Source organism: Akebia trifoliata, chromosome 3 (assembly GCF_017979445.1).
Source record: "Akebia trifoliata isolate Shusen 1 chromosome 3, ASM1797944v1, whole genome shotgun sequence".
Lineage (NCBI taxonomy): Eukaryota > Viridiplantae > Streptophyta > Magnoliopsida > Ranunculales > Lardizabalaceae > Akebia > Akebia trifoliata.
In genome coordinates, this window is record NC_141377.1 from 8,707,804 (window position 1) to 8,718,928 (window position 11,125).

At 35.0% G+C, this 11,125-nt stretch overlaps 1 protein-coding gene and 1 pseudogene across 4 annotated transcripts; both read right to left on the minus strand.

The window, feature by feature from the left end:
- Window positions 1–278: 278 nt before the first annotated feature.
- LOC147405893 (isocitrate dehydrogenase [NADP]-like) lies at window positions 279–5,467 on the minus strand. 3 transcript variants are annotated; one of them, XM_086433775.1, is made up of 5 exons: window positions 5,370–5,452; window positions 3,653–3,706; window positions 1,677–1,799; window positions 1,498–1,587; window positions 279–769 (listed from the first exon to the last, which is right to left on the minus strand). In XM_086433775.1, exons 1-5 carry the CDS (start codon window positions 5,381–5,383, stop codon window positions 760–762), a joined length of 291 nt encoding a protein of 96 aa, XP_086289901.1. In that variant the 5' UTR covers window positions 5,384–5,452; the 3' UTR covers window positions 279–759. The 3 variants fall into 3 exon arrangements, with proteins under 3 accessions (XP_086289901.1, XP_086289903.1, XP_086289902.1); XM_086433776.1 differs by having other exon boundaries at window positions 286–769; window positions 1,506–1,587; window positions 5,370–5,441; XM_086433777.1 differs by lacking the exon at window positions 3,653–3,706 and having other exon boundaries at window positions 281–769; window positions 5,370–5,467.
- Window positions 5,468–7,070: 1,603 nt separating this feature from the next.
- On the minus strand, window positions 7,071–10,007 carry LOC147405894 (UDP-glycosyltransferase 83A1-like; annotated as a pseudogene). Its single transcript, XR_015176136.1, has 2 exons — window positions 9,472–10,007; window positions 7,071–8,148 (listed from the first exon to the last, which is right to left on the minus strand). The product of XR_015176136.1 is annotated as a UDP-glycosyltransferase 83A1-like (transcript).
- Between the last annotated feature and the right edge of the window lie 1,118 nt (window positions 10,008–11,125).

The window sequence follows — 11,125 nt, forward strand, 5'->3', positions numbered from 1 at the left end:
ATCTTGTTCTTGACTTTTGGAAAATATAATTTTGCGGGTGAGTGGTGATAGAGTTACCACATTCCACAAAAAATGTTTAACATCCCAATTAATTCAAAGATTTAATCGACTAATCACTTGTTCGGAGAATTTTAACAATCGAAGATTTCGAGACTCAGGATAAGACTTTAGCTCAGTTTAAATTTGTAATTTGATTTCCCATTGAACAATTTGTTAGAGCAAATGGAATTCAAAACCCTACCTAAAATGGTGAATGAGAGGGAGCAAAACGGCTTGGGGTATTCTTCCAAACCCAAATCCTATCTCAAAAGTCTCATTTGTTTAGCTTTCCGATCTTCTTAGATAACAAAACATACAGTTGTAACACCCCCAAAAAAAAATGATAAAAGCAGGAAAAGACCACCACAAAGACTAAGTAGAAAAATTACACAGCCCTAATTTTAATCCGATTTTTAGCAAATATTTGTCCAAACTATCAAATTTTGCCATTTTCTTATAAAAATATTCCCATGTACCAACTTTTCTCCCATAACAGTAATGCATTTGTAATTTTGTTGCTAATTAAGGAAATTAAAATCATCCCAACAGGAAAACCATCTATAACAACAGAGAGAATGAGAAGGAAACAAAAAGGTAACCAACAACAATGACACTAACCTCTTTTAATAATAGAAACATTAGCCACCAACACATCCCCAACCATCTCTTGTTTATTTGAACCCCGGACCCACAAAAACCAAATTATTCATCCAATCCACCCTATTCAGGCCTGCAACCAATCAACAACATAAAACCAACCAAAAAGAAATCTAATCAACTTCAAGCTTTTAGACATCAAGTGGGCAGGAAATGTGAAGAAAAAACAACAAAACAGATGACTCCGAACAAAAACATATAAAAATGTGGAAAAAAAAACAAAAAACAAAAAGAAATCTAATCAACTTCAAGCTTTTAGACATCAAGTGGGCAGGAAATGCAAAGAAAAAACAACAAAACAGATGACACCAAACAAAAACATATAAAAATGTGGAAAAAAAAAAAACACAAAAAACAAGAAGTTAAACTTGCACCATTTAACAACTATTTCGACAATGGCACCACTAGTTGGTGAAAAAATAGAAGATTAGAATTACCATATTAACACTTGACTAAATTAAAGCCTTGAAGTTTGCCCACTCTTTTCTATTTGACAGGCCCATCAATTTACTAATTTTTGTCCACTCTTTAGTTTCTACAATCTATGGTGACTATGTTATCCCAAGTATGGAAGACCTAATCGAGATGCATTAACGATACGCCATTTACACCAAAAGAAAGAAGTATCTAACATGGATATGGCATTATTTAGAAGAGGGTTAGGGTGTTCAGTCATAAACATTCAACAAAAAAGATGTAGAGGAATATCTAATTCTAGAGCCGATACCACAATCATTTTGAATGATTGCTTTCTAAACATTATTTTTCTGAGTGTATTAGTAAATCAGATAAGGTTTTTACAACTTTGCCTTGGCTAACAGTCTTGCTCTCAGCTCCTCTGCAACAGCATCAATGAACTCTTCAGTACTCAGATACTGGCCCCTGGTAACCCTGCACAGAAGAAAAGAAAAATCCAACAAAAAACACGCATTGTGAACAACACACAAAAATATACAGAGGATACCCGTGAGAGAACTTACTTGGGTCCATGGATGAGAAGTGCAAGATCCTTAGTCATCTTTCCAGATTCCACAGTTCCAACACAAGCTGCTTCCAGTTTCTTAGTGAAATCCAACAGTTTAGGATTGTTGTCCAATTTGGCCCTGTTGACCACACACTAATTTTTGGGTCACTGTTCTTCATGATTTTCAGAATAATGGCCTTAATCTTTCAATTATAAACAAGATATGTATATGCTCACAACTCATCAAATAAAAAACAAATTAATTCCATACCTGTGTGCAAGCCCACGTGACCAAGCAAAGATTGAGGCAATGCTATTTGTACTGGTTTCACCTCCTTTCTGATGATCCCTGTAGTGGCATGTAACCGTGCCATGGGCTGCTTCAGCTTCAATGGTCTTCCCATCTGACACCTGAAATCCAAACCAAACTCCAATTTATTCAGAGACTTGCGTACGTACAAAGAAACAAAAAAAATGATATAAAAGGTGTTTACAACAATAATCCATATCATATAAAGATTTTCGTGGCCATCAATCTGTTATCATTATTGTCGTTGTTATCCACAACCAATCCAAACATGGCAAATAACATGCAAAGTTAGAATAGTATATAGAAATTATGAGTAAACGTTCTCAAAATCGAAAAACTTGTATAATGTCATGGTTCAATTACACTACAACAATAAGGCAAACAAGTTAGAAGTAAAGGCAAATTGCCCATTGCATGTCTTAAAATTCAAAGAAAAAAGATCTAAAAGTGAAGAGATGTTCTATATATAATAAAAGAAGATCTAAAAGTGAAGAGAAGTAAAGGCAAATTGGTCATTGCTATATATATATAGGTCCACAACCAAAGTATGACCCCACTTTAATAAATATGGTGACAACTCATTTGATGTATTATTGTGTTTCTTCTACTTTTATCAAATTCTTGAAGACTCTGCACTTCCCTTTTTTCCCTTAGATTATTAGACTTTGACCTCACCTCACAATCCATCACCCATCTTTTCAAACTTATCATACTCTTTTTTTACTTAATCCAAGACACCCTTGCTTACACACTTGCTTTCTTTCTCTCTCTTTCAATGTTATGTTTTAATCCAATTCCAAACCCAATACCTCCCTCCCAGCCCCAGCCCCAGTCCCAGTCCCATGTATTGTTGCTGTTGGATTAGGGGAGGTTCCACATACTATTGTGAGAACCGATCCCCAATAAGCATCAGATTGGTCCTAGATCAATCCCTACCAATCAGAACCAGATCCATTGGCAGCCCTAGGCTTCTCAATTTGGACTTGCATATAGAAGGCAAGGTGAGAAAAGCTGAAAAACAAAAGAATGTTGTCAGTGATAAGGCTTGTGGTGTGTGGATACCACGATCGGGTGGTTCAAAACCAAACCAATAGAGCCTGCCTTCAACTCTGTTGCCTAGCCATAAAATAAAAAATAAAAAAAGACGGCGAAGAAGCATAGATAGCAAACAATATGTTGGAAAAGAAAATATTCAAAATGGTAGTAATAGAAAAAAGTGGGTTAGCTTCGAACAACAAGACCTCTATAGAAGCTTGTAAACTATGGAATTTGCCTGAAATCATACAAAGCCCTCTATTATTGACCTCTCACCATTCAATCCCACACTGCTCTCAGGAAACACTCTTTACACAGCTGTTCATAGTGTGCACAGCTAGACATGTATAGAACTTAAGATATGAAGCATTTGGTCTTTAAATCAAAATTTATTGAGTTGTAAATGGACTGTGCCTAATATGCCCCACCCACATCAATAGTACACACATGGGTTTGTTCTCCACACACACCAAAATGGTTAGCTTTGGTGTTGTGTGGCTCCTGCCTTGAGTACATAAATGCCCAACACATTGGCTTTATGCCACCTTGAACCTATATACTTTATGTGCCAATGGGGATGGTTTAGTTGCCAAAAGCTGAAAAACTAAATCGTATGTGACATATTGCTCATACGACTCACTACTCACCAAGCAACAATGAGAACTGCCAAGAAAGAGTCGAGAATGAGATGGAGCTCAAATCTAGCATCACATAGAAGTGAATCATTAAAAAAAGAAGTTGGTGTAACAATATAGAGCTCTCAAAGAAAAAAAAACAAAACAAAAATACAAAGAAAACAGATGGTTTTGCTACAGCTCAGTGAACTCATCCTTGTTAAACCAAGTTGATGGACTCAGTCATTCACCACCACTATCACCCATCAACAATTCCAAATATTGTTCACAAATAAATTTAACTCCAATACACATGATTACCTGCTCTGTAACTAAGAATTAACATACATTAAGAGACTAAAAAAACAGCAGATTATCTGACTCAAACATTCGTAGCAAAGATCTGATGGTTTCATATGTAGCTTCATTGCAGATTATTTGTAACATTCCAAATGATCTTCAAGGGCAAAGACTTTATTGGAAACTGACTCAAACAAAGATCTGGTGGCTACATTTGAGTATTTAACAAAGTACGCAATTAACATTGGTCCTTCATTGACTATACTTCCCCACATTCACGTAGTGTGATGCATGTTTTCCTCTCTTCGTAATTATTCTATTAAATTAAAGTGTGGGTTACAGTAACTAAGTCATGGAATCATCACAGAAAGCACTGAAAAGAACAAGTAAAAGACTCATTGGAATACATGACACAGTTGTTATAAATGTGGAGCTCAAGTGAGTAAAGATCTCCACTTGACTTGGTTCACCATTAAGAAGAGGCACCTCCCATCTTCTACATTCATATAGCAAAACCAGAAATTTTGCATGATCGAGGAGGAGTTCATATATAGGATGATAAATATGGCATGGAAGTACTTCTAAGCAAGGACTACAGCTTCAACAGCCGTGGATTGAACAACTTGCTGCTCCAACTGATGATCACCTTCCCATATCTCAGGCAGAGAAACTGACTTTTTTTTATGTTCTTTTTTCCAATAAATGATTAAGAAGATAAAGGAAAGATTGATTTAGAAACAAAAAGGACAAAAATTTACTCTAAATATTGACAACAACTAGCATGGAAACCTTCATAACACAATGAAGAATGAAAAGAAGAGAAAATCAATACGTGTAGCTTTTTGAGTAGTTTATTTTTCTTATATATTTGCTTTTCAATCTCTCCAATCTAGCAAGAAAACAGAGGCAAGAAAACACTCAACAATTTCAAATAATAAAACATAAAATTAAATTCTCATATTACATAAAAATATGGCAAACGAACTTGGGTGACTACTGCTACTCTTCATGTTCAGCATAAAAATGAATTAGTAAGTAAAATAATCCATAGCCACCTGTTTGAACAATGAACTAATTAAGTAAAATGAACTTGGTGACTAAGCCCAGATCTCTGGAATTGATTGGAGCATTCATTCCTAATTCTCATATATACACATCTAACTAAGGACTAGGAACACCAAAATTTGACTGAGAATCAGTCCCAATATTGGAATATTTATTGTTAATTTTACCACTAATCCATCCCACTTAAACCCTATTAGAAACAAAGAAGATCTTTCATTCAACAAAGCTTTGAAGGAAAAAAGGAAAACATAACTTCTCTTCCATAGCTGCTCCACAGAACAATATTAAGAGATTAATCAAAAGGCACAAAAGAACAAAATACAAGTAAATATTTAGATAAAACAGAAGCTAAAATATGAGAAAATAAAAAGTACTCAAATAAAACCTTCGAAGTCTCATGACGTCATTTCCACAGTCTCATACCAAGCTCATCAAAATCTCCAAATAATTACTTTTGCCCCACAAAATCGCGACATTGCCATGGAGTTATACTACCAACGATAGTGCAGTCATGGAGCTAATGATCTGGTATTACTTTGACTCTGTCATTTGCATTGTTCTATTTAATTAGAATTATGAGAATATTTGGATTTTTGGCGTTCCTATCTGGTTTTTATGAAATGTAATTCAATATAATTAAGTGTTTCACTCACTCAATTGGTACTGATGGTTTGTTAGTGGGCATGGTACCCGGTTGCCAGTTTAGACTAAAATGTATACAAAATTTTGGTTCAGATTATTGGGAAGGGTGATTTGATGCAAGAGAATTCAGAGTCTATTTTTTTTTTCTTTAAATTCTGAGAAACCAACAAACATGACTTTATGTATAGTCACACACTTGTTTTGCAAATTTTTGAAGATACTTCATGATTAAATAATATCATATTCAATTTGTTTGAATCTAAGTGTTTTCCACAATCTCTTGGGGATAGATATCCTTAGGGAGAGATTGACTATTTTACCCATAAATTAACACTTAAAATAGTTCAATTTTACTTTTTGATGATTATCACTCCCAATATAGATCCATTGTAGCACTTTAGGCCACTCCCAATGTTGTGGAAACATGTCATACCAACTTTGTGAAGTTCTATTGTGATTAACTTATGAATTGGTGTGTGGGATTACTATGGCAATAGCAGCTTTCTTTTATTATTTATTAGAGTTTTCAATGTATGTAGGTTTGGAGGACATAGGTGAAATGTATAATATATATATATATATATAAACTTACAGCAGCGGATACAAATTTCGCCTCTATATATTATTTGATATATAATATTTTTTTGTGAAAAAAAGTTTCTAGCAGCGGATATTAATATGCGTTGCTAGATTGTATTTTTAGAACAAAATCTATTGCAGCGGATATTAATATCCACAGCTATACATCTTATATTCTATTTATTTAAAAAGCACCTATGGCAAGGGATATTAATATCCGCCACTATACATCTTATATTTTATTTGTTTAAAATAGATTTATTGCAACGGATATTAATATCCGCCGTTAAAGCTATTATATTCTATTCGTTTAAAAATGGACCTATTGCAGCGGATATTAATATTCATCGCTAAAGTTATTACCTGCAATAGCAGACTAGGTTATCCGCTGCTAAATTTAGCGACCGAAGCAATAACGACGGATCTGGTTTCCGTTGCTCATCCGCCGCAATATCTTTTAACGATGGAAAAAGTACCATATAGCGGTGGAAAATTCCGCCGCTGCAGAACAAAAATGTTGTAGTGCATCTTGTCAATGTTTTTTCATATTCCAGAACTCACCAAAAACTATATATCTAAAGGCTTTCATAACAAAGCAGGTTTGAAGTCAGTGTATGAATTAGACAGCCTTATCTTATCCAAGAATGAGATTTTCGTGGGTCATTGATAATTTTGTAACAACATGATTCGCCCAAATTTATTGATGAAAATTCTTTTTTGTTTATATTGAGTAGAGTAACATGTATATTCTGCTAATTCTTTCCATGCATAAATGGAAAGAATTAGCAGAAAATCAGCTGCTATAAATAGGTCAATGGATGCACATATGGAAGGCCTTTGATTTGCCTTTGATTAAGGCAGAGAATCCTCAACAGAACATATAATCAAAATTGCATTTAACAAGAAATACCAAATGTTCAAAAAGTCTAGACAATAATTTTTTTTCTCAAGAACATTTATTTATTTGAAGCGTACACATTTTGTTGATTTCTCATCAGATTGTTAGTCTAATTTTGGTCATCAGCCTTCCACTCATTGGATCAAATCTCTGTCACTTTCCCTTGATAGCTTCAATGAAATTGTTGAAATTCTTCTTAGAAGATCCTGCGTCACTTATACTCTTCTTTGCCATTTCCTTCATCTCTAGAGCTCTTGCTCTTATATTTTCATCACCAAACAAATCTCTAACCTTCTTATTAATTTCTTCCCTTGTGATTATTCCATTCTCTTCTGGGTTTAACTTTAATCCAATCTTCCAAACATCAGAAATATAAGTTTGATTAAACAATTGGTCAGCAAAGTAAGGCCAAGAAAGGAAAGGACTCCAACTCCAAAGCTTAACCCTTCCATAGTAGAATTCCAACCACAATGGGTCAAGAAGCAAGCAATGGAAGGATGTCTTAACAATTGTTGTTGTGGAGCCCACCCCACCATTCTTCCACGTGTACCTACTCTTGCTTGAAAACCATCTGGGTATGTTGCGGATGGACCTTCAATAAGATCTGGCCGTACGACCCACAAGAAAGGTTGGCCAGTAAGCTCAAGCCCGAGTGCTAGCTCATGGAATTGGTGCTGGTTAAAGACTGTGATACTTCCGAAAGCAACATAGATGACAGAACATGGAGCTTGTTTATCAAGCCAGTGCAGACAAGTTGGGTCTTCGGGCCAGAAGTTTCCGTGAATCGTGTCTTCGTGGTTGGACGCAAGCAATGGGCCGATTGGTAGGAGGTTTGGATTCAATTGGAAAGCTGGTTCTTCGATCTCGTAGAATGAGTTGCATAGAAGCCACTCAACATCTTTTGTTGCTTGAGTGCTTGTGAATAGGTATCGAAAGAAGGTTCGTTGTGCAATAGGGTCACCGATGCAACTCCAAGCAAAATGTGTTGTATTCATGGGAGGCATGGTAGGAGATAGGTGGATCACTTGGTGATTTAGGGGAGTTCCTGCAACAAGTTTTACCAACCAATATAATCCTAGAAATTAGAATCTGGCATCATTCTTTTATAAAAATCTATACCTTATGTAGGTAACAAACATTTTAATCATTCCAAAATCTTAATTATTCTTTATTAAAAACTTAAAATCCAATGACTAGCCAAGTTTTCATCAACTCGGCCGTTTTAAAATATCAGATGAGTCAACTTGGATTCAGAGGACTATTTACATTGAAAATTTTGGACGATGGCCTTCCTAACTCATTTTGGTTTTAGACGAGTTTTAAAACCATTAGGAATCATGGCATCTATCAAGTCTAATTTGGTTATACCTCAACCTGGCCTAATGGGCTTGGGTATTTTTTTTATTTTTTATAATCTCTATCCTAATTGAAAAAATGGATAGAGATGAAAGTAAATTTATTATTATTTATAATATGTTTTACTCATTCATTGTTAAAAATTTATACATCTATTTATACAATATAAATTTAAAATATATTAGTGGACCAGGTCGGTTGAATTACTTCTTAGCCTGACCGTACTTGCTCAAGATCAAGGCCAGAACTCTCTTTTTATTAGTAAGGCCAGGACTAGGGAGCTCGGCTTGTCTATAGGCCAACACCTTGGGATTTTAGTAAGGAGGTTTGTCGACTCTTTCTTTCTTAACGTCCCATCACCCCGATACAATTGAGGAACTCTAGTTGTCAATCTTGACAAATCAAGTCGTCAATCTTGACCATTTGAATTGTTGACTTGGTGATTTGAACGGTTGATCTCAATGACTCACCTTCAAACATCATGATTGTGTGATTTTGACGATTGGGAGAAAGGTTGACCTCAATTATTTAGATTCTCAATCTTGACCATTTTAATTATCATTCTCAACAATTGAAAGGAGTTGAAGGTCATTAAGCAAAAAATAGAAGATTTTTAGAAGAGTTGTAATAATTTGACTTAGGCCCGTGACATAGTCAATGGACACTTGACATGATAGGCTCTGATGAGGTAGATCTACTTTCCTCAAGATACAAAACTGCATTTTTTTTTTTATGTCGATTATGTCGTGTGGGTAAGTCGGTTTATAACAGTTCTTTAAATAATTTTCCCTAAATAGAAAAAGAAGTCCGTTTTTCGGACAAGTTAAAATTTATAAAATATGCCTTTGAGGTTTGATTTTTGTACCGTAACTGCCCTCAAAAAAATATATTTTTTACCAAACATACCCCCAAGGTGTATTTGATGTACTATAAGAAGACTCCTGTTTTTCATCTATAATTTCTTAAATAATAATAATAATAATAATAATAATAATAATGCAATAATTCTCACCGTTGGCATCAATTACTCCCTCTTCAATGAGCTTTGGAATGTGTTGGGTCAAGACTCTGACCGCAACCGCAGCAGGCCAAAATGCTGCAAAAGGTATTCCCATTTTCTTGGCAACTTGTACAACCCAACCCATAACTTCATCAGCAATGATGTACGTGATCTCATCATCGTTGGATTCGTTGATCTTACCTATCAATTCCTCGAGATGAGGCGGCATCGATCTCAAGATAGATTCGCTGAGGCTACCAATCTGGTTTCGATCTTCCTCGGGTCCCATTCCATCAGGGACTGAGACTAGATGGATCCGATTCTGATCATCGTGGTTCTCCTTATTCCGTAAGGAGGAGATGACACGTGTGTGATTAAAGTCTGTGTTAACGAAGGTGATCTTGAAGCCATGTTCGACTAAGAGATTTGATAATTCCAGAAGGGGTATTACATGGCCTTGAGCTGGGAATGGTATAACCAGGATGTGTGCTTTACCCATGTTATCAGGACTCTCTCTCTCTCTCAACTTCTTTTCCTCTATTTATCTACACCTCCGTCGACTCTTTATATTGAGATAAAAGGAGAAATACAAATTTTCTAAGTATTTTCTAGATAAGGAATGGTAGGTCACACTCCTTTATAAAGTATATGGAGATAACCTTTCATCTCTTGATGACACGTTGCACTTTCAAATTTTAATAATTAGAAAAATACTAGAATGATACAAACAGAGACACAAAGGTGACAAAAATGATGTGTCATCTCTTGATGACACGTTGCATTTTTTAATTTTAATAATTAGGAAAATGATGGAATGACATAAACGGAGACACAAAGGTGATAAAAATGATGTGGTGGCGTGCACATAACTGTAGATGCTTTTTACTTGTGCCTCACGGAAAAGTATCTACAGTAATGTGAACGACACCACGAGTTTTTGTCACCTTTGTGTCACCCCAGCACGACTCTAATAATTATGTTAGATAACTATGTGTTTTCACTGATGACGTACCTCTTTATATATCTCCAAATATTTGAGACACCCCTAATTATGTTTTCAACTCACGCAATGACAAGACTGCCTTGGCATCTTTTCTTATAAACTAATTGTAAATGATCTCGATGCTATCATCATCAAATTTTTTTTCAAGTGGTAAGGTGACTGATTTGAAAGAAAAATCTAGGGATTTTAAGTCATTTTTAATTAGTTTATGGGAGAAGACTGAGGTCAAGAGGCATGAAACCGATTTACAAACGTAAGGGTATCTAAAATATTCACTAATTCATTGAAACACCTTGGACTTCTTTTATATGCTAGTGAAAAAGGACCTAAAGCACTTGTTTTTTTTTTTTTTTTTTTTAACCTAAAATTTTTAACATCTTGGATAAAATAATATTTGATGATGATGATATATACCGATAGCAATGCCGATGATGAGGACAATGAGATCACTTTTAGATGGTGATGATTGAGGATGAAGAGGTCATCGATATCACTTTTCATTAGTTTATAGTAATAATATAAAAAAGACCAGTATCAAGGGGTTATTTCATCCATTTGAAAACATATGGAGGCATCATAAATGTTCACAAAACTATCAAAAAGATCCTGACAATATAAGGGGCATCAAAATAATGATTAAAACTTGAAGAATGTCATCAAGAG